The sequence below is a fragment of the Bombus impatiens genome, unplaced genomic scaffold (genome assembly GCF_000188095.3).
Source record: "Bombus impatiens unplaced genomic scaffold, BIMP_2.2 scf_1417, whole genome shotgun sequence".
Taxonomy (NCBI): domain Eukaryota; kingdom Metazoa; phylum Arthropoda; class Insecta; order Hymenoptera; family Apidae; genus Bombus; species Bombus impatiens.
The window spans coordinates 72838-96568 of NT_177836.1; the positions used below are offsets into that span (position 1 = coordinate 72838).

General features: G+C 36.0%; 2 protein-coding genes and 1 long non-coding RNA gene across 6 annotated transcripts in view; 2 read left to right on the forward strand and 1 right to left on the reverse strand.

The window, feature by feature from the left end:
- The first annotated feature begins 82 nt into the window (after positions 1 to 82).
- Positions 83 to 4220, forward strand: LOC100744271 (C-mannosyltransferase dpy-19). Its single transcript, XM_003493936.4, has 9 exons — positions 83 to 229; positions 317 to 429; positions 510 to 647; positions 1063 to 1131; positions 1277 to 1612; positions 1688 to 2510; positions 3357 to 3519; positions 3592 to 3720; positions 3800 to 4220. The coding sequence occupies exons 1-9, from the start codon at positions 139 to 141 to the stop codon at positions 4011 to 4013; spliced, it is 2076 nt and encodes a 691-aa protein (XP_003493984.1). The 5' UTR covers positions 83 to 138; the 3' UTR covers positions 4014 to 4220.
- On the reverse strand, positions 3286 to 8007 carry LOC117152393. Its single transcript, XR_004462772.1, has 2 exons — positions 7907 to 8007; positions 3286 to 3718 (listed from the first exon to the last, which is right to left on the reverse strand). It is a non-coding gene; the product is annotated as an uncharacterized LOC117152393 (long non-coding RNA).
- The window catches only part of LOC100744985, a 28354-nt gene continuing 9309 nt past the window's right edge, over positions 4687 to 23731 (forward strand). For 3 of the 4 annotated variants that reach the window (XM_003493943.4, XM_012392394.3, XM_003493942.4), the window contains exons 1-3: positions 4689 to 5476; positions 14967 to 15191; positions 15956 to 16533. In XM_003493943.4, the coding sequence (XP_003493991.1) occupies positions 14969 to 15191; positions 15956 to 16533 (801 nt within the window). In that variant the 5' untranslated portion in view covers positions 4689 to 5476; positions 14967 to 14968. Of the gene's footprint in view, positions 5477 to 14966; positions 15192 to 15955; positions 16534 to 23731 lie in introns of all 4 variants that reach the window. The other variant, XM_012392393.3, reaches the window with a different exon arrangement.

A 23731-nucleotide genomic window follows, 5' to 3' on the forward strand; every position in this document is an offset into this window, starting at 1 on the left:
CTTGTAACCTTCTTTATCAGAAAATCGATTAAAGTCAAACTAATTTTTGACCGATCGACAGGCATTTTGAAATTTCCGATCGATGGCGCGCAAATAGTTCTATACAGTCACGTGACTGAATTTAGTCGGATCTTAAAGATGGCGACAGAAAGTGACAGGAAGCGTAAAAGCGGCGAAAAATTACGCCGTAAACCATTGAATTTGTACGAGTTAGCGGTGGATTTGATAGGTACAAGCCTCCTTGCGAAGGAAAAAGGCTAATTGGTGTGGTTTCCTGGTCAGCGTTATCATAAAATCATCTCGTGTGCCGTGACAGGTTTGGCATTTGGCTTTTTCCATTGGTGGCATGTGTCGACGCTGTTCGAAAATGACCGGCATTTCTCGCATCTGTCCGAAATCGAGAGAGAAATGTCCTTCCGCACGGAAATGGTACGAGATTCGAACGATTTCGAGAAACTGACAAATTATTCACGAAGATAACAGGTATGTTTTGTTTTTTTTCTGTTCAGGGGATGTATTACTCGTATTACAAGACTATCGCGGAATCGAAAACGTTCATGGATGGACTTAGAAAAATCAGCCATGATAATATCTCGGAATATGGAAACATTATTAATGCAGCTAGAAAGTATAGCTTGTTGCCAGAGGTATTATTCTCTATTCGGTATTCGACGATGAATCTATTTTTTGGTTAGGTTAACTTTGCTGCGTCCTTCCAGTTATTTTCTTATCTAGACTCTCTTGTACAATAATTCTTGAATCATTTTATTGTACCAATATATAATTGGTTATCTAGTCTTGATTTACTTAATCTCTACTTTAATCTAACATATTTTTATAATCGTATGATATTAGTTAAATTGCACAAGAGAGCTATAATCGTGTCTTTCTATGGTTAAAAAATATAAAATGTCTTATGCCATGGTTATGTTAAAGTTCATTTCAAAACATTAGATGTCTTGTTGTTTATTGAAATATAAGTAAGATAGGAAAATAAAAATTTTAAGGTCGTAGCAGGGTTAAGAAGATCGACTTGTATAAAACATAATTGATAATTTGCAGCTGGTAGCTGGATATCTTTATCATTGTGCCAAGAATCTGGGGATTATATCCATAGAGCAGTGTTGGCAAGTGAGATTCATGTTTGTTAGAACTGTATACAGAGTCAAATACTATAATAATACATAAAGAATATTTGGTACACAGACTCTGTATGCATTGAGAAATTCAATGTGTGTCACTTCCTACGGAAGAACTAGAAAAGAATCACTTTCAGATAGAAAGAGGAGAAGGTTTGCCACCAGTGACTAGTTGCGAGGGTCTTGGTGTTCCAGTTTATTTTTACTTACAAATCGTTTGGATTTTTACTATATTTACGGCAGCTGTACTGTTCTACTATGCTGCCTTCCTTGGTAATAGTTTGAGTAGTGGAATCATAGCAGTGCTTCTATTCTTTTATAATCATAACGAATGTACTCGTGTCCAATGGACTCCACCGCTGAGAGAAAGTTTCGCATACCCTGTATTACTCTCTCAAATGTATAGGTTGACACTGATTATTAGAGAGGGTACTTTGCAAGATCCTCAGAAAGTGCCCAAAGATTTACTTCAGGTGTGTTGAGAAATATTAAACACTCACAGGACTGACATATTCTGTATGAAGTAACAAACAATTTATTTCTTTCAGAAAATGGGTATAGCGACGGTAATTAGCTTATGTTGCTGGCAATTTTCACATTTTGTACTCACCACGCAGGTCGTTGCTCTATTGATATTAAAATGGATGAAAATAATTCCAAACGACCTTTACAGATGTATTTTTAAAGTTCATGGTTGGTCAATTTTATTAGCAACTGGAATCACAGATGGTTTCCCCTTGCTGTATTCTCTGTACTTCAATCTTTTACTCATCAGTAACGTTGTAAGCTTAACGGAGAAGCTGACTCATTTCATGGGCATAAAGCTCCAAACGATTCTCGAGATCGTTCTGACAATTATATGCACGCTGTACTTAGAATCGTTTTCCGCCTCGTTATCCGAGGACAACGCGCACGTGTTCGACTTACTCAAAGCGAAACTGACCAGTTACAAAGACTTCCATACGATGCTGTACACGTGCTCTCCCGAATTCGATTTCCTCCAATACAGAAGCTTCGAAGCGATTATAAAAACGTTACTTCTGCCGTCTGCTATATTGGCTGGAATGCTGGCGGTCTATTTCTGGTATAGGAATTACAAAATCAAAGGATATCCTAAATGCATAGAGGCGGATATGGCTTACAACGGCCTGCAGACCGGAGCTTTTATCATCATGGCAGTTTTCATCATGAGACTCAAGCTGTTCATGAACCCCCATCTCTGTATAATAGCCGGCACTGTTTGCGCGAATAGATACTTGGAAAAGCTTGGTTTGAAGAACGAGATGACTAAGACTGCTCTTACTCTCCTATTGATATCCGCGATGTCTTATCATGGATTAGAGAGACTGCAGGAAGAACGAAGTATCATAGGTAATTATCAGGCTCTGCGGAATAATTAACGATCAAGCAATGAAATAGTGTGTAAAAATGTATAAGAACATTATTAAAAAATATAAATAAAACAAGACTATTTTTTCAAATTACAAAAAATATATTGATATAACAGATATATTGTAGAAACTCGTGAGGTACGGACAATATTCCTTTAATTGAAAAGAAGATGGTTATCTATGATGCCTGAATTTCTTCGAATTGAATAACATTGTAAGATCTAGATAAAAGAGGATTTTTTGAAATTCGTTTTCATAATTACAACGTGAACTCAATAGAATTTAATAACGTAAACTGGTTAAAAAGAAATTACAACTAAACTGTGATTCTTGATGTTGTCGACCTTCGCAACTTTTACAGACTATTTCATTACTTAAATACGTATTTTATTTCCTAACGAAAAAAAGCGAAATACCCACTAAAAAAAGCTTCTTACCTGCACGTGGTAACTAGACTGCAATTTTTTTATGCAAATTTATATTTTCATGAGCACAATTAAATAGAACTTCTATAGAAATTTATTTTACCTATTAAAAGTTATGACAAGAAAAAACATATATGAAATAACATATAGGAAATAAATAATGTAAATACAGATATAAATGCATAATAATCCGTAGTCTAGTAACAAATATATTTTCTTAACAAATAAAATCGTTCATATAGTTTGACAGATTAGTAACGATATATAAGTATAATTTTTATGAAAAGTAATAATTGTGAATTATCCGCGTGAGTCAAAATTGGTCCAGCCTCCGAAGGTTAATAAACAAGCTCTTTATTATCTAATCTTTCATCATATAAAAATATGATATATGTAATAAGGCGAGTACAGCGACATCGAGCAAGAGGAACTGTTCGAGTGGATCAAGAAGAACACGCCAGAACACGCTGTGTTCGCCGGCAAGATGTCTTTGATGGCAAACTTAATGCTCTCGACGGGAAGACCTATAGTCAATAACCCTTACTACGAGAGCAAAGAGATGAGGTGCATAAGCTTGCCATTCCCTGGATCGTTACATCTGCCTTGGTATTTATTATCACCGGTTTTATGTTCTAGAGATCGGACGATGAAAGTTTACGAGATCTTCAGCAGAAAAGATGTCACATCCGTGTACTTCACTCTGAGAAATCTTCAAGTTGGATACGTCGTGTTGGAGGAATCGCTGTGCTTTGGTTTCGCAAACCTGTAATGAAATAACTTTGAAACTCAATGAAATTAATAAGCATGTTTTTTTAATGTTACAAATAAAAATTTTGCGTTTCAGGCAAGCAGAGTGTCAGATGATCGATCTATGGGATCTAGTAGACAATGGAACTGCGAAGGCAGCTGGGAAACAACCCCTATGTCCAATCCTATATCGAGGAAACGCTTACCCCTTTAAAAGAGCCTTTGTAAATAATCGTTATGTTGTTTTGCAGCTCGATTATTCCTATTACGTCGAGCTGAAACCGAAGACTTCCCTTAACTACAAATCCTAAAGGTGTTCAATCGACTGATCAAATGTGACAAATCGAAAATACCTCGCGAGACTGCAGAGAATATTTTTCCCAAGGGAGAGACAGTTATGTATGATATACATATATATTTTTCTTTTAAAAAATAATGACTCGTCGAAGTGAGCCAAAGCAACTTTGTTAAACAGTTAGAAGTAAAATACAAATAAAATGTTAACTACGTTCCTGTCAGCTCCGTGTCTTCGTTTTCCTGCGTCGTTCCTGTATCATCCCAAGTCTTCGCACATCTGAAAGGAGTCTGAGTCGAAGTTCTACCTTTACGTAAGACAAAAACTGTTCGTTTTATATAACTTTATTTTAACAACTACAGAACCGTGGTGAATAAACGCTGCGGTTCTCGTAACATGACGAAATCGTCTAAAATATAGTGGAATCTTTCTTCCTCTTTGTTTCTTTATTTTCTTCTTCTTCTTCTTTTAATGAAAGTTGGTCGAATTTCACGTGATAGTTATTAGCGCGAGAAACGGACGAGCGTCAAATCGCGGGATCGCAAGAAGAATCGAACCGCGCCGCGAGGATAGCTCCGTTATAGTAACACACGGCACTGCACCTTCACTTCGCCGTGTAACAGATAGTATAGTCGGAACCCTGCCTTCGCTATACTACGTTGTGCTGCTGACCCAAATGAATCCTATGGCCAGTCAGTCCCGGTCCGGGCTTCTTCGCGGCAATATTGCTCGCTCGACAGCTGGTATCGTATAGACGCGCCCGTTCTTTACATACCACGTTTAACGACAGCTCAAACAATTTCACTTGTCATTCATGCGTGTCAATGGTCAGTCGTCGATCACGAGACAAAGATCGGCGATTTAATTGGAAATTTAATTTAACGGTCGGTGCCCATATTGCAGCGAAAATCTGATGGTCCAGTGAAATTTTAAGGGTACCCCAAACAGTGAAAGTTTCCAATCGATTGATATACGCGAAACAAATACGGTGACTGTTTTGGATAGTTTGTTTTTTGGAAAAATGTTCCGCAGTGTTCGTACTCCGCGTTGACATCAAGAGCCGACAATCGGTGTGCATAAACCGATTTGTTCGCGTTTTGGCGGGAATTATTCTTTCAAAAAATTATTACTCTCTTGCTCTTTTTTACAATTCTTTAAATTGGGCACTCGAGTATTTTTGTTCTAGTGTAAAGTTTAATCAGAGAAAGTGTGACAGAGAGAAGTATCATTTCCTGAATTAGAAGTGATCATCGAGCTGTAAATAATTTGTACGATCTTTGATATAATCGTAACACGCGGTACTTGGACCAGAACAGAGGAGGCTGAGGATGCCTGAGGCGGAAACAAAAACGTAGAAATCGCGTCGCACCGGCCACGAGGATCCGATTGATCGAGATCGCGCGCATCCGCAGGCTCTGAATAGCGATGCGGTTGCATTCCACGGCAACGATAGTTCCGCATAATCACTGACACTCTGCAGTGAGTACCAAATTATTTTCTCTTATTTTTATTTATTCTATATCTTCCTTTTCCGATATTTTTTTTCTTTCCTAGTTTTCGATTATTTCTGGCTAACAACGGAAATGATTTGCAAATTATCAAGGACATCGCCTCGCGTCCTTGCGTCAGCTTATGGACGGTGCATTAATTCGCTCAATGAGCATAACAATGTAAATGCAGTCCTCAATCGGATACGCCGACCCTAGTACTATAATTTCGAAATTATGCTCGTTCCGCGATGAAATTCTAATTCGGTCGTATTCCGGAATTCTGATTCGCAGGATATTACTCCTTTAGCCTTTTATCTCGGTCTGATTTTAAATTGGTTGGCTCGTAGGGTTTGTAGTTTGGATTTGCGAAACTTTAAAAATAATCGTGTGTAGTTCGCAAAGAATATAACAAGGAAGTAATCAGATATTCCTGTTAGCTCCTATTACGAGACAGAAACAAGTTTTTCTTACGGTACAGTCCCACGTAAATAGCGAATCAACCTCGTAAAATATTCATACGGACAATTTTTTCACTAATCTACTATTATTTACAATTAGAAGCCTTCAATTGAAGAGCTTTCTGGTAAAACGATGTCGTAATGGCGAATTGATTAAATTGCCTTGGAAATTTTAGTTCTGGCTTTTTAATATTAACTACGTTTTTCATAGTATTTTGACAATCCATTCATTAACGTGTATAATAGAGCTGTCTTACACGATTGAATTAACTGTGTCAATAAATTCCCTCATATAACACATATACATAATTTACTCGTTATAGTTTACAAATATAAGTTTCAAGAACTACAAATCACCTGATCATCCAATTCTAATAAAATCTTATTCTATCAAATGTTAATTTTGTTTTCTAAACGAAGATTCTATGGTATACGATTTCTACCGTAGAATAGCTACTCTAAGGCAGTAAAATAATTTTATGTGCACGCTTAAACAGAAAAATAGGAGGGGAGATGATATATTCTTTTTAAAATACTAAGGGTCTTTGATAACACACTCTCGTGATTTATCCGCTATTTTTCAATTCTTTATATTTTCAGTTCGACTCAGCTATTATTTTCTTCTTCAACCACATTGTATTAAGTCCTCCTTTTCAAATTGGAAAGGTCTACAAAAACTGATTATCATAGTTTTCTCATTTTATTTCTAATTTGTAGGTTGTGACTTGTAAAATTTCGCTAATAATATTAACGGAATTGCACAAGAAGTATCCGAAGAAATTCGATAATGTGTGGAGAAGATTCCTAGTTCGCGAAATAGCCGTTTTTCCCTGACCTCGAAACAACGCGGAACATAGACAGTGCGGTTGCGTTTGGCCGAATGGAATTTGGCACGCACGTACTTGACGGTGGCTCGAGCTACAAAAAGTATCGATGCATCAAGGCACTCGAAGCCGTACAGAGGCCGTCCTGAATCTTCGGAGACGGCCAACGAAGTGGCCAAAGCCACGTTCAACCGATAATGTGATCGCCGATGCAAACCGGCCGCGCCTAATCTTTCTCGACGATACGACAGATCGGTTCTCGGTTACTTTCTCGCCGGTATTCGTAACCTACTTTTCGACCACGATGCAGTCACCCCATGTGCCGGTGCCAACAACTCGAATTAGAAGGGTTCTAATTCGCTAGAATTATCTTGGAGCTGATGTCGCAGTCTCTGAGCATTCAGCTTTGTCTACTTATAATTTTGGAAGTTGATACGTGATCCTCGGATCTTCGGTTGTATTTTTGTGTTCCTTCTGGTAGGTAATTTTGAAGAGAGAACTCGATCGAGATAAAAACTTTTTGATAAGAAGTTGACTCGATAGATGCTGGAATGCATTCGATAGGCAGAGAAATATTTTTGAAACCAGGTTCACAATTCGCTAGAGTCATTTTCTCCAAATTTCTGTTTCTTCTTGCGATTCGCAAGAATTTATCGAGATGAAAACTTCTTCAGAAAGACAAGCTTTCAGTCGGCGATTATACCGTACATTTTCATTTCTCTTTGCAAATTCCGAAGAGTTCGTCGAAATCAAGATTTCTTTAAAAACACGGCGGCTCTTCATCGATGCATCAAATCATCCAATCGGCGGAGAAATTTTTCTGAGAACTAATTGTTTAATTCACTGGAATTATCTTTGAACGCATCGTGGCAGCTGCATACTTTATCTGCTTGCGATTTTAGAAATTAGTACACGATCCTTCGATTCACCTGTATTTTTATTTTTCTTCGGAAAGTCCGAAGAGTTCATCGAAACCAAGATTCCTTTGAAAACAAGTCGACTCTTTATCGATACATTAATTCATCCAATCGACAGAGAAATTCTCCGGGAACCAGTTTCCACCTGAACCACCAAATTCAGAAACGTACGCGTGTACGTACATGGATCAAGCCATACGTTTGCCTCTTCTCGTCTTACCTGGCAAAACGAAATTCCTGTTGGGTGGATCGCGCATAACCATCGTGAGAAACGGTTTCAAGGTGGAGGCCAGAGTCCTTTTCAAGCCCCAGAAGAGACAGGGAGCATTCCTTACGCGAGATAAAGAAGCATAGAGGAACGGGAGACACCGTGAAAGAGTGGGCGACAGAGTTTCACATGACCGAGTTAGAGCATCCAGTTTTGCCGGGGGCATGATACTCGTGACACTAAATATCGTTTTCACGTAGGCTGGTTGATTGCTCGACAGAGAAGACCTAATTGGCCAGAGGTCACAATCATGAAACGTAATTTCATCCTACTAGAGGTAATTGCGGGAATTGCCGTTCCCTTGGCTTCGCGAATGCTGCGTGTGATACTTCGAATTGAATCTCGAACGGCTACCGATAAATTGCGCTATTCAGGAACGTCTATTGGAGTTTCAGGAAGTTGAATTGGTCGACCAAGTTCTTCGATGACATTCGACGCGGGGGAAGATAAAGATGGATTGAAATGAAAGTTATTTTTGATTGCAAAGTTCAAGCTAATACTTTTCCGGAGAAGATGAAACGAGCTTAGAATTATCATGTGCTTCGTGGGTGTCAGGAATTTAAAAAATATCAGGTTTAAAATTTTCGTACTTTAAAAAAAAGTTTTTCGTTTACGTAAAACCTATAAAAATAGAGGAAATTACTATCGATGTAATAGTAGTTTCGAATGAGTAACAGAATTAGCAGGAAATGCAGAGTGGTTTTGATGTAGATTGAATTACGATTAAGTCTTTAGTTGGTAGTCTAATTATTTTCTTAGAAGAAATGTACGTATACGTTTCCTGTAGTATATGCGAAAATTCAATTACTTTATTATATTAAATTCTTTTTGTACTATCCATAGAATTTCAAAATACACTTCCTGTACTTTGGAACACTATGATTATACAATTATTTTCAACGCTTATATGCTCGTTATTCTACATATAGAAATTATAGAAAGTATTTAAATATTCAGACACATCTTTCTATTTACCATAAAAAGCTGCACCAACTCGTATACCAAGATATCTTTAGCTTGGAGGATATTGCTGCTAAAAATTTAATACGCGTTTATGGCATTCAAGTGTTAGCTATGTACTTCTACAAGCTATCCAGTGATGCCTTTCGCGACCAGGAGAAATTGACAGAGATCGCGTGATTCAGATTTATCGCACCTTTCGTAGCCAAGCTTTAAAATAACAGTAAAAAGCCTAACAAATATCCACTCTTTAGAATGTTCTTCTTTCGCGTTTTGATATTTTATTAGAATAGTCATAGATCTCTGAAAAGAATTTTATTTTGTTGGTACCGGTTGACTCTCAGTTAGAATAGGGTCAGGCTTAGCAGATATTAACGTCTTCCTCGATGATCTCATGTGGCTTCGTGACGACGAGCGTTTTTTCTGACCTTGCTCGATGCTACACACCTCCCAGCATTCCAGTCTAATCGAACGACACACCTCTCACCGCTGCTTCTCGTAGTCCATGGACCGGCATGCTGGTCATAAACGTGTTCCTCTATCCGTGTGTGCTGCGATCCATGTGATTAGGAAGCGGTGGCTTTTAAACTTGTATTGCCTCTTCGATGGATGTTTTCTTTTTTAACATTTCGACAGGAACATTTGAAGTTTTCAGGAGGTATCCTAGGCTATAAACTGGTCTTGATGAACCTCGAGGTATTTTTTTAGGTGCTCTATCTTTTTAACGAAAAAATTCGAATTCTGAGCGCTTTGGACTTTCGTTTTTTTGTCTATTTTTTAAATCCTTTAAAAATTTAACTTTCTTCTACGGAAATGGAATTTTTTACGTTTTCTTTAGATAATCTATGGAAAACTTAATTTTCTACGAAAATAGAGTTGCAAGTTTTCCTTTAAAAGTTTAAAGTTCTTTAAAAGTTTAGCTTCCCTGAAAATAGAATTTTAGTCCTTTCACGCTTCATTGTACTTGCGTGCACGCAACACTGCACTTTAGTAATTCATTTATTAGCTAAACTATAGATCTATTTCTTTTCGGTAAAATTGACTCTCTTGAACAGTAATTTATTAGCGAATAACTTGTTGATAATAATAAAAGTGAATAGAGTAACCATTAGTTGTTGGTTGTAACGTATAGCGTATAGACTTCTCGTTCAGAATTTTAATCAGTGAAATACAATAATCAAGTGATTTGTGATTCATAAATTTGTAGAATTTCACCAGTTTTAGTAGTAAACCTGTTACTATTATACGAGAAAGTTTTATTGTGAGACTACAGATATTTATTCAAATTTGTATGTATGTGTTGTATTTTGCGAATACAGTCAAAGAAATGGGACATAAGTAATATTATAATAAAAATATACTTTGGATATTTTATATATTTTTGTATATTATATGTATTTTCATGATCTTGAATTCCATAACATTATAATGCATAAATGCCAAATGTTTTTATTATTTTTCTTAGTAACTGGAAATTTACGATTTGTAAGATTTCTGCCATAATATTAATATAATTCTATAACATAATCCAATTTTCAAATTGCAATGCACACCACGTCTTCTTTTTATACAGAACTATATTATTAACGAATAATAAAAGAACGGTCTTTATTGCAGACTAAAAAGGACACAGTTGTGAAAGGATGGAGAAAATAGAATAAGAAATACATGTTTCTTCTCTAAAAAAAAACTAAACGAAAATCTCGAGATATCTGTCCAAATTCCTGCGAAAGTAAATCCTTTTTATGGCATTACCATACAGACACGCGCGATTCTGCAGACTTTCTTCGGCGTAACCTACTTCCGGCAGAAACAGCAGGAAGAATGACGTTCACATCGAGCTAAAGAACCGAGTATAATGGAGACAAGATCTTCAGACTGGTTCCTTCGAACGACATTGTTATCAGTAGAAGGAAAATTAACCTGGTTTCCGTGACTTTTTCTACTTTGAATCTAATTTCACTTTGTCCAAGCGCCACTTAAAACGTTACAACCATCAAACTAATTAAAATTGCCGGTATCGGATTCTTTTTGTTTTTATTATTAAAAGTTACTTCTTTACAAGTTATTAGTAATAGAAATGCATTTTTTAAAATGGTCTTATAAAAAAGACGTAATTTTTCTTCTTGCATAATTGTACTACATTATTACTGACGAAATTTTACAAGTAACAAGTTTCACGCACTAACAATAATAATAAATTTTGTTCTATAACGTTAACAGGTTTGATTCTAAACAAGTGTTTTTGTTAATATTGATATCCATTTTCATTAATAGAAAAGCATGATTACATAGAGATATTTATCATCGTTATATAACTTTAATTATAAATTAATTATATACAAGATATTTAGGCATACGTATGAAAGACGATCATTAAGTGCTGTGATATTAAAATATTACAACACTTAAATACTTTGAAAGAATTATTAAATATCCTGTATCAAGTTTGATACAAATATTTTTCTAAACTCCCCAGTAGCCAGATTTCCTTGAAATTTTCACCTCGCTAATTATTTTCTTCATTTACTTACGCAACTAACGCATTAAGATTATTGCATCGGTTCTCCTTAGCGATTTCTTACAAGGATAACCGAAATTTTCCGCCTTATAATATCGCACGTTGCATGAATATGATGTTAACAGTCTCGTAAATTTTCAATATGAAAAGGTAAGACCTACTCTACGAACATTTGAGACTCATAAGCTTTCCAACCTTCCTCATGCTATTTTGAATACATAAGAATTTTGAAAGCATTCTTTGCTTCCAAATTTCTTACTTTCTTATTCCCGCTATTCCCTTGCTGCACTTTTTAGTGTACCAATTTTACTAACTATTCTCATATACTATTCAACATTCTTCTCTGTGCAACCTACAAAAGGCAAGAGGGAGGAGCGGAAATTTATTTGTTAGTTGCTACCCCTCCACTATAGACAAGATCCGTATCTTGAAGGGTAAACAAATAAAAATTTATACAAATCTTTAGCATAAAAGATTGGGGTTAGGAGGAGAAGTAGAATAGCTAGCAAGACAAGTGATGGAAGGCTTGAGCAGTGGAAGGGGTGATAGTGGTCGTCAGTCGGAGAAACATTCATGTTTCCTTACTCCAGCTATTTCCTTCCTGCCATTTTCAGTGTACTAATGTACTAACATAGAGGAGAAGGTATTTAGCCGGTCACTCGGAGGTATAAGAGATGGAAGATACATATTTACAATTTTTGATCAACGAGATAAGGACCACGAGAAAGTAACCGAGGCTGTGGAAAGATTTCACGAGCCATTTGCTTCATATTCGCGTGTTTCGATTCGTTCCTCGCTGGGATTCTTTTCTTTCTTTTCTTGGAAACCTCCGCGATCCCGGTAAAGTCTTTCCGCCAAGAAATTGCCTCGAAGAGGCCTCAGCTTGACTGACAGCTCCAAAGTGAAATTTCCTCGTCGCGTAACAATCGTTGAAAATTTCTGACTTGGTGAAAACCCGGTAAAATTATGAAGTTTACGTGATATCGACGATAAAAAAGATAATAGCACGACTTGCGCAAAACTTGGGAATTTATGCAACTAATCGTTGAACACTTCATCGTTTTTAAAGAGAGAGTTACTCAACTTGGGAATATTGCTCTCCACGCTGTTTAAAATATTTTTAAAGTTATCTTTTCCTGGCTCGTATCTTCAAATTGTTCGTACACTCCCTTAACATGTCGATTAGTTAATTAGTGAACGTGATTTTCAACGCGATGATCATCGATGATTTTCGTTACTGAATTGTTTAGAATCGATGAAAATAAGATAAATTTCATGGACTGAAAAATGTTCAGCGATGTGAACGATTTCGGTGGAAATGTCGAACGAATCCTTTAAAATTCGACTCGTTTCCAATAATAAATTAGACCACAGCCGCACGCGGAATAGAAAGTTGCAAAACGGAGCCGAGTTGAGACGAAAGAAGAAGCAGAGTCCGTGGCTGAATACTTGGAACTTGAAACGAGGAAGAAAAATCATGATCTGCCCGGTGTCTCTTCGCGTTATCCTTCTTTCATACCATCGTTGACATTTTACGTGAAACCAATCAAGAACTTCCTTCTTCTCGCGATAATAACTTCGTTGATTAACGATCATTCCCGCCATTCTTCCTCGAGCACGAGGATGTAATAATTCGACGCGTACGACGCTAATTGCGAGAGCTTTCATCGAGATTAAGGCATTGCCACTCTCACTGACGAGAACCTTACCTCTGAAACGAGCCGAGGAAACCAGCCTTTCCTTCCACCTGTAATTTCCCTTGCGTTTTCCTTTTTTCTTTTTTTTTTTATTTCCTCTCTCTGTCTCTGTCTATCCGTCGATTCTTGTGGCATTTTCCAGTCATTTCGTTGTCATCTCTCAGCCAAATTCATGGAAGTTCCAGCCTCGTTTGCAGGGAAGATGAAACATGATATAATGGGATAATTAACAGGTTTTAAGCTAGTATTAAAAACTAGAGAGATAAATATCATAGCACGAAAGAAAAATAGTATTGGTGTATGGCGTACCATTCAAAGCCGAGAAGAATCAAATAAATAAATGAAAAATAAAAAAGAAACATGATAAGTCTTGCGCAGAGAAGCGATTTTAAAATTCAATATACCGTCAAGTAAATTTATCTGATTTCAGGATTAAATACGTATTCTTGCTATTCATCTATTCCTGAATATTTGGAAAATACTGAGTATCGTGAAATTAGTTATGATGATTCTATTGGTTTCATGCAGGATACTTGTTGGATTGGAAAGCATCGAAATAATAGAAAATTGTTAGACGACCTAGATAGTTGGTTCTTCATCGATAAATTTGGCTTCCAAATTATTGAAAAGTGAGAGAATTGAGAGAAGTAGATGATGCGATCTTTAATCTTCCTCGATTGTTAAATTTATGTTTCCTGTGCCTTTTATGGCACTATTTTCGAATTTAAAATCACACAAATATCCGAGATCATCTCTCCACCTCTGGTAAACTGGGACAGATCCAGTGCATTTTAATGAATAGTTTGCTCGTTTCATTTTACCGGTTGTAAAGTTCGTTCCGTTTCGAGCCTCCTCCTGGGAGTAGAGATCGAGACGGACGATTAGCGCGAAATTACCTCGCGTGAAAGACTTAATTGGATGAATTGAAGTGATTCTTTTTTCGGCTCGTTCGATCTTCTTTCGCCTGGCAGAAGCCTCGTATAGAAAATTCTATACTTTCCCCGCGGATTAATGAAAAGTATCTTAACAGAGAATAGACGTTCCATCTCACTTTCCTTTCATCTTATTCGAATGTAAATTCTATATATGTACACGTATCTTCGATTAAATATCCGTTTACGCATGTGCATATCTTGTCTACTAATTTATCGATAATATTAGTAAATTAAGAAATCACTAGTTGTTAGTAAAAATTTGAAAGTGCAAAAATGCAGAGAGTGTACATAAGATACGTAAGCACAAAAATATAAGTAACGCAATTCGTCCACTTGGGCCCCATGTCTTTAATTAAAGTGGCAGAGAAGAGAAAGTTTATAAAATGAAAAGTATGAAAAGTATAATACATGTAGAGATGGTATCTATAATTTTACAAATTAGATCTACATTTAATTAAAGAGCGAATAAATATAATAGTACTATGCAATAGGTAATTATCATCAATATGATAAAAGATTCTTGATACAAAAGGTTACTAAAATTTATAGTGTCAGTATCAATTCGGCTTTCTTTTATTCGCCACTGTATATTTATTATTCATATAATCAAATATCCGCAGTCTACTAACAGTTAATAAAAAGAAATAATTTTTCGCAGAAACTACAAGAAATTCAAACCTGAAAGGATTCAAAAGCCTCTTTTAAGTCTGGCAGTAAATTCTATACTTTCCCCGTGGGTCAATGAAAAGAACCTTGACAGAGAGAATAGGCGTTCCACCTCACTTTCCTTTCATCTTATTAAAATGTGAATTATTTATATCTTCTGTTAAAAAGGCACGCTAATTTTTCTCTTTCCTTTTCGCATAGGTATTAAAAGAGACGTTGTCTTTTGATTTCAGAGATGCGAAGCGAGGTAGGAGAATGGCTGCCCACCTGTGTAGGTTCTCCGATATGCATCCTGCTGTTATCTTGGTCTCTTCTGATTTATCAGAACCAGCCATCCTCGGCGAAACGGAAGATCGACGTGTTCACGGTAGCCATTCTCTCGCAGAGTTTGGTTCACCAGCTTGGATTGCTGTTGTACGCCATTCTTACTCTCATTCGGCCAACTAATCACTTTGGAGGTAATGAAACAAGAAGTTACGCATCTGTTGCTCTATCATTATTGTAGGAAGAGAAAATGATAGGAGTGTCTGAAGAGAAAGCGATTGAAAGAGGCTTGAGAATAGACAGGGGCAATCTTATCCCTTAAATGCATTCTTTCTAAATATAATAAAAGCTTTGGAAACAGGTAATTGATGCGTTGGAAACTCGGCAAAATAATTCTAAAACTCGTTCTAATCTTTTAGTATTCTTTTGTGTATTAAACTTTTATTTAGAAGCGTGGAGCAAAGGAATCTTTTTATTGAAATCATTACATTAGGAAACTTTGCTTATACATTGTACGATTAATTGGACTGTAAATACTTACACAAAATAAATTAAATACAGTTATGTAAAAATGCACAACGAAAAAGTACAATTTGTATGATTTTTTTAACGTTGCCTGTGCTTTCTACACGATAAAACAATTTCGTAAGGTTTCATAATTACCAGTGTCACTCGAGCACCAGGGAAGGCGTTAGAATGAAGCGAAAGTGAGATGGTAGTTAATTGGCTACGAGCAGTAGAAAGCAAATTAAATAAAGTAAGGGATTGGGGAGAAGGTATAAATAGGATGAAGTAAAAATGAGAGAAGATTTAAATATAACACGTGTAAGTAGGTACGTATGGTAAAAGAGGAAGCATAAGTGAAAAGAGATAAGATTTAATGTAAACAGAATTTTCATTCCTTGACTCTTAAAGTTGAAATATTAATAAAGTACATAATTATTATTTTATTTCACAGAATTCTGCTCGACCCTAGTCTGGATGCTAAACTCATCTAGCATCCTTCAAGAACTGACACTGACCTCAATCGCAATTTTCACCGCGATAAGCATGGGCGACGAAGCATTAAATCTTACGAAAAATCATCTTAAGTATCATCTGGTCAGTTTAAGCGTGATCAGCGCTTGCGTTGGTGTCACTGGAGTCCTCAACTTCGAACCAGATCTCTGCGTCTTCCTAGCGCAGGAGATCTCTCTGAAATATGGAATTTTCATGAATTCACTACGTTGTCTGTTGACAATGACGACTGTGATCAGCCTACTTATGGCTTTGGTCAGGAACATCTGTCGTACACCGAAAGCCGAGTTGCTGAAATCAGTGTCAGATCTATCGGAAACGAGTTCGAAGAATTCTTCAGGAGCCTTCGAATGCCATCCTCAACATTGGGATCCTTCGAGTGGATCGTGCACCAGTGGATCCACTAACAGTAGAGCTTGTTTACGAAAGAAGAGGGTCCAGATAGACGAAGCTAGCGGAAGATCAACGATTTACAGCATTCTCTTCGTTTGCTATGTCTTCCAATATCTTCCAGTTTTGGTAAATATCATTTTGCTTTACATTTTATCTTCTTTTTTTCATTTGTGTAGACTCGGGTTAATTTCGCTGCGTATCTTTAGTTATTTTAAATCTAATTGTAACTTTTTTAACGTTAGAATATATGGTACACGTATTTCAAAAGTGACGCAACTCAAAAATGGATTTCAGAGAAGGCGAGGAACTATTTGAAAGCTTGCAAAAATATTATTTATTGAACGTTTATTGTTATTGACAAGGAAAGCAGTTTTCTAAAATAAGAGTATGATTGAAATATAGAAATTCAAGAATTGCAGTAGAGTTAGGAATTTACAAATTATAGAAAGTTCTGTCTGATTTGATAAGTGATATTATTCAATTTATCTTTCTATCGACCGATTAGTAGCGTGAGTTGAATTATTGACTGTAATGGGAATGATTTCGCAATGGGCATGATTTGACTTATTTCCGATTATGTTATTTGTCACGCGCTATTAAAAAACTACTTGAGATTACACGAGCAGATCGTTGGTTTAATTCGCTCATTAAATCAGCCTGGTAAATTGGTATTCGATTATAGAGATCGTTTTATAATGATCTACTTGTTCGATGACATTTAAACATATCTTTAATTTCTATTTATTATTGAATTTATTAACATGATTGAGCCAGGAACATTAAAATTATTAGATTATTTTAAATAGCAGGAATACTTCAAAAAATTTTTTCTTTATATTCAAATGGATTACAAAAAGGAAAGGGTACCCTTGAAAACCGGAACCTAGCTCGAATTCCCTTCCTCCGGAAGTGAATGAGTCTCCGGTATTATTCTCTTCCTCTCACACCGGAATTCCGTTCATCATTGAGAAAGTTAGCACTTCAGAAAGGGAGACAAATGACCGAGACTTTCCTTTCATATCGAATGCATGTATGAGTTTTTATTAAATTAGATACAAAATTATATTCCACGACACTCGAAAGAAATAGGAGTTTATATTCTTGGCAATCGTAAAAAAGCGGAGTATTTAGTTTCCTTGAGAAGGAAATTCCAGCAATAAAAGTGCACGATACAGAAGTATCGAAACATAAAAAGCGACAATGAGAGGAAGAACATTGGACTTTAAAACTATAAATGCTGGTAGTGGAAAAGCGATGCAAAGGCAGGGAAAAGGAGATAGTAATAATAAAAATCAGCGTTAATGGTGCAAGAAGAAGAATTTCAGCAGTAAAAAAGAGAATAGTGCAAGAAGACTAAGGAGGAATATTTCATAACGATAAAAAAATTTTAAGCAGAACAAGGTCACCAAGAAAAAGAGACAGTAAAAAGAATAATGTTAAGGATATTAAAGAAGTAGTCTTACTAGAATAAAAGAAACCATGTAAAATCATATCAATAAGGAAATTTCAGCATTAAAAAAGCGGTACAGGAACGCGAGGAGGAGCAACAGAAAAACTAGTATCATTACACACGACCGATAATGTACAAGTATATTCGAAAGTGTGAGCTTAATATGGATTACGACCTCGATATCAGACTCGATTATGATTCGTTGGATGGCAAGCTTGTCGCTAGAGAAACTTCTCCTGACCTTACTCATTAATATTTATAATCGCTCGTGTGACGTATCTCGTTGATTATTACAGCGACCAACAGTGAATTAGGTTGCTTCGATCCACTCATTGAAATCTCCTCCTTTCCTCTCTGTCTCTTTCGTCCAGAAAAAAATCGTTTCATTCTATTTTTCATAAAAACCGACGAAAATTGTTTCGTTCTGTAAAAACCGATGAGATTTAAAAAATATATTTATAAGGTATAAAAAAATTTTTATATTAATTTCTCGTTAATAATCTTTCATAATTTCATTTTCGAAGTCTGACTGCTACTAATAACGTTAATATGTTAATTCGTAACAATTTATTGCTGTCGACGAATATTTACGTTGTTCCGATTTTACTTTTCTCATTAACTTTTACGATCGTATCTCTCCGAATGATTTTATACAAATACTTGAACGTTGCAACGTAGTGCGTTACATAAACACATCCACGATATTTAGTGGCCAGTACATAAATGGGAAACGCTTACACGTATACTAATTACTCAACTAATTATATTGTAAGTTTTACTTCTATTTCTTTCTCTGTAACAGCGTATTTAAAAATACATTTCTCGTACTTTTGAAGCACTATTATTTTCTTTTTGCTTTATATAATAAATTTCACGTTATGTTTTAAAGTTCATTGATCTTTATATTTACAATACAATAAGATATTATTACAAACTTTTACAATAGAATTATATCACAATGTTTAATAAAATCTATATTTAATATAGATCGGCTTCTAAATCGATAGTTTCAATAATAATTACTAGATTATTATCAGAAATTATTAATTAATAGTCATAAACCAAATTACATTAAATTTACCATGATCTATTAATGTACTCGTCACTGTAATCTATTATAAAATAAGTGTTACAAGTGTATTATTTCCATGTCAGAATTCATCACGCTCTCCAAAACGAACGTGAAAAGAATTCTAAGCGCATCGATCAGGAAATATTCGGTTTCACGATGACTAGGAAGCATAAGCGATTACCAGGCGACACTGGCACAGAATAAACTCAACTTTCAGACCTTCGGTCTTTTTACTCGCGTTGCACTTTCCTTTCGAACACCCCGCGCGAAGCAAATCGCTGTCAACCGAACCGACCTCGATCAACGAGAAAGCCAGAGATATATTCGCTCGAATTCTACGCGAGTCGAGCACCGTGACTCTCCCGCGTTCTTCGTCGAACAATTAAAAGGCAAGCTACACTATTACTCATAAATATCCGACCACTTTGGTCGATTCGTAGTAACAATAACATTTTATCAGAGTGTACAAATTAACGATGAATTAATACTTATTATGTATTTATGGTATTTATTATGGCTTTAAATCTAGATTACCTGTTAGAATGATAGCAAAAATATGTTTTACTATTTACTATATACTCGTATGTATGTATATCTACTACTACATACATATAGCGATTCGCGAAAGTGTATTTGAACACTGGAACAGTTTATCATTTCCAAGGATGTTATAAAATTATCTAAAAAGATTTAAAGATACGAGATTTCTGTGAAATTTATTATGAAATACATATTTGTAGAGAAATAGGATAAATGAATTACTCTTTGATTATATCGATAGATTATATAGATAGATTATTTATATGAATGTAATAACATGTCCATGTACTCTTTTAAGGAAACGTGAATGAACTTATTATCCAAGCTATAGTCTTGTTACGGTGTTAATGATACTACAGAATGCTTCGTATAATATATACATGAACATATTAATGAATATATTAATGAATATATTAATGAACATACTAATGAATACACATATTCATAAAAGATTTCTACAAGTGTCGGAATATTTTTGTGCGTTACTGTAGCTATGCTGATTATAAAGGATAAATCGTTGTAATATGATTCGTTCGTGATCTTATAATTAAAGTGTATCTTGTCAAATGTAAGCAGGTATCTAGACTCTTGAGCGATAGCGTAAAATGCTTGGAAGGCTCGTTCAGGATTCAACGCGAATCGCCGTTGAAATTGATTGGAGAAACTCGCGTTGCTCATGGACAGAGACAAGATAATAGTTGCGAGATAAGAGGAAGAAGAGAGAGAGAAGTATACGACGCGCCCCTCATTGTGGAATCGCGCGAACCGGGGCGATTCGCTTGTGCAGCACGCGTGCAACGACGCTAGTTACGTGTTAAATATACGCCACAAGCCGAAAGTACGCCAACGAGTATTCTTCGAAAGATTCGGAGCAGAAAATCTGTTGCTCGAGATTGCGTGGGTATTGTAATTGTCGAGTAATGGAGGTTGAAGAGCAGGGGCGTGATCGAATTATAGGGAACGAGCTTTCGATCGTCTTTCTACCGAAGCTTTCTTTTTTATTTTGTGACAGAGAGAAATTGTAGAGAAACGGTTTAGAATATTTTACAAGAAATATGGTAAATGTTCGATATTGCGGCGAAGGAGGTTTATAAGGTTACTTTATTATAATTTTATCGTAATTTTAGAAAACAAGATTCTATTTCACGAGAACAGCAAATATTCTAGATCATATGATCGTTATTGACATAGTGAAAAGCATCCTGTACAATACTACTAATACTCCGGAAATAATACGCAAATGCCAATTTCTTTTTTCTTAACCAATCAACTATGGAAGTTTTCAGTCAAACTATGGAACTATGGAAGAATCAACTATTTAGTTTTAAAAATCTCTCATTGGGTTAGGTCATGGGGTGCGTAAATAAACGCAAGCGACGACGAATACACTCGTCAAATGCAGTTAACTGGTTAATTGGGTTGCTTATAGTCGCATCAACTACTTTAACCATTAGCGACTATAGTAACTACTCAGTTAGCCAGTTTGTCAGTTTATCAAACAATTTATCTTTGTTATTGTTATGTTATAGCTTGCTAAAGTATTGTTGATTTTGAGGCACGATGGTTTCTGTATGTCGAGCAGTATAGGAGAGGATATTCTACTGTAATTGTCTGGTCACAGTCGTTGGAGATGGATTTTTTGATAATATGTACAAGTCGGTGATCTTCGTGTGGCCTTTCTGAATCTAGGCATAACCTGTTCTATTCTTGATAACTTTAACATTAAAACGACTAAAGTTGGAACGACGAGTTTTTGGTTTTTTGTTTCTTCAGTTACTGGGAACACGCAGATGATAATTATTAGATAGCAATATTAACTTGGGATTAATCCTGCTAATGAGAAACCAGTTTTCGATCGTCTTTCTATTGGGGCTTTGCTTTTATCTTCTGATAAAGAGAAATTCTAGAAGAGATTTAGAATATTTCCCAAAAAAATATGATGAATTTTACATATTAGCTTCAGCGCTAGAACTAGAAGATAAATTCGTTGAAACGACGAGTTTTTGATTTATTTGTTTTGAGTTATTGGTTTTTCCAACCAATGGAAACATACATATGATAATTATTAATTATCGAATTATCGTACAGGAACAACTAGATTCTTAAATGGTCCGATAGAAAGTCTGAACATAAGAACAATAAACCAAATAAGGATGTTCGTAACCCTGAAAGTATCATAAAAAGCAACGCGATTTATTTTCTTCATTTTCTTTCCTCTTCACAGAATCACGCGAAGGAAATCTTAGTTTCCCGGGTGAAATTCGAAATTCAATTATATCGTCCATGAAACGGTTTCACTGTGTTAATAGAACGATATTTCGAGGTTTCCCTTTCCACGGGAGAGTCGCTTTCGGTGCGCCCAACGCTACGCACGTTTCCCCTCTATCTAATTAAGGTATACTAGTTTCGATTTCATATCAGTTATTGCGCGCGTAATAGCCGCGCAGAATTCAAATCGCTAGAGCCACTCTCTCGCCGCGTCGCCAAATTCAGTAATCTAAGAGAGCAAATTTATCGAGCGATATTTTCGATAGATTTTTCAAAATTATTTTATTTCCCTTTTATTATATTTACAAGGAAACAACGACACAAATATGTACGTATATAATAACAAAAATGATTTAATGTAATAATAAATTTAGATTGACAAAAATTGAGAAATTGATTAACCGAATAATATGAGAATTTACATAGAGTTAGACGAACGAAAGAAATTGCAATGAATGTGCACAATTTTAAGTTAAATTTTGAAACCGGTCATTTGTAATGATCTGGTAAGGCCCTTAAGCATTAAAATGTGTCTTAGAAGAATTTTACTGATTCGGAATAATTTTTAGAACGTTTTCGATATTTCTGTTATTTTTGTTTTATCCGTGTAATTTCATCAAATTAGCCAGTATGCACGAGTGACCACGTGCAATTCATATCGCACATATAATTCCATGTAAATCCAGTCTAGAATCGCGGCGCGATTTCCCAAGCGACTAGAAACCTTTTCTTACGTCGATCCTGTCATTAACTTCTGCACTGGCCGAGAGATACGAAATACGACTATGAACTTTCATTGTTGCGTAATCGGCCACGATTTCTTGCCGCTTTTTCCACAGCTGTTCGCGGTTATATTCTTGTCGAACGTACGAAGGGTCGTAGTCGTATATCTTGTTTTATCCAGTCGCGAACTACTCGACTCGAATGTTAACGCGGAACGAAGCTCGGTGAATATTCATGAGTCGCTCGACCATTCTCATTTTTGCAACGAGTGCTGCGTTTGTTAACGCGAGCTACGTATTTGGAACTGTTTGGTGGAAGGTTGGAAAACAGCGGACATCTGTCTTTCAGAGGATCTCAGCATCTTTGGAGAAGCTCTGTATTCTTTGCAGTTGCGTTTCAACATAAATAATAGATACAACGGAATTTTATTTATCCGATAGGAGAATAAGAGGAGAATAAGAAGTGGATATAAAAGTCAAAATGCGAAACGAGAAACGATGCAAGGATATTAAAACGTTAAGCTAGAATTATCTTTTGAAATGGCTATTTTTTATGTATTTCCTTTGCCGCGGTAAAAATGTTTATCATTATACACGATACGGGTTGATTCTCAGATTATTTGATAATTATACAACCTAGTCACGCGATCCAGAAAAATAAGAACGTTAGTCTGATTGTTTAGAATAATATATCACATTCCCGCTTATTTTTAGTCCAATTGTATTTTCCTAATATCGAAAAATATTTCCACGCGGCTTGAATAAAACGCGAAGACCTTGTAAACTGTTGTCGGTGTGCATGATTTCTCGCTTCAATCTTATATGGAATATTCTTCGAACGTTACAAATACTGTCTGTTTGCTGAAACAAGAGCGAAATTGGAATATAAAAATTCAAGGATCGCAGTAGGTTTAGAATCTTGTTTCAACAAAGAGTTCCACTGCAACGCAACCCTGTTTCTCCTTCACGCGCTATTACGCGGAGAAGGTATCGAAGGTATACAAGGCATACTTATTTACGCGCCAGCCACGCAATGAAGAAAAAAAAACGCGCTTCTGAAAGCGCGACCGAACGCAATTTTCACTGCGAGATTTCCCGCTCGCGGTTGGCTAAAATCGAAAGTAACACACCGGCCATATAAGGCGACGCGTTTCGACGTTTCCCTCGTTCCCTCTTTTTCCATCGCACCCTTTTCTCGGTTTCTTGCTCTTTCCGCGGCTGTATTAGCATGGCCGCGAAATTACAGAAGCGTGCGCGTCGCTTGTTTATCGA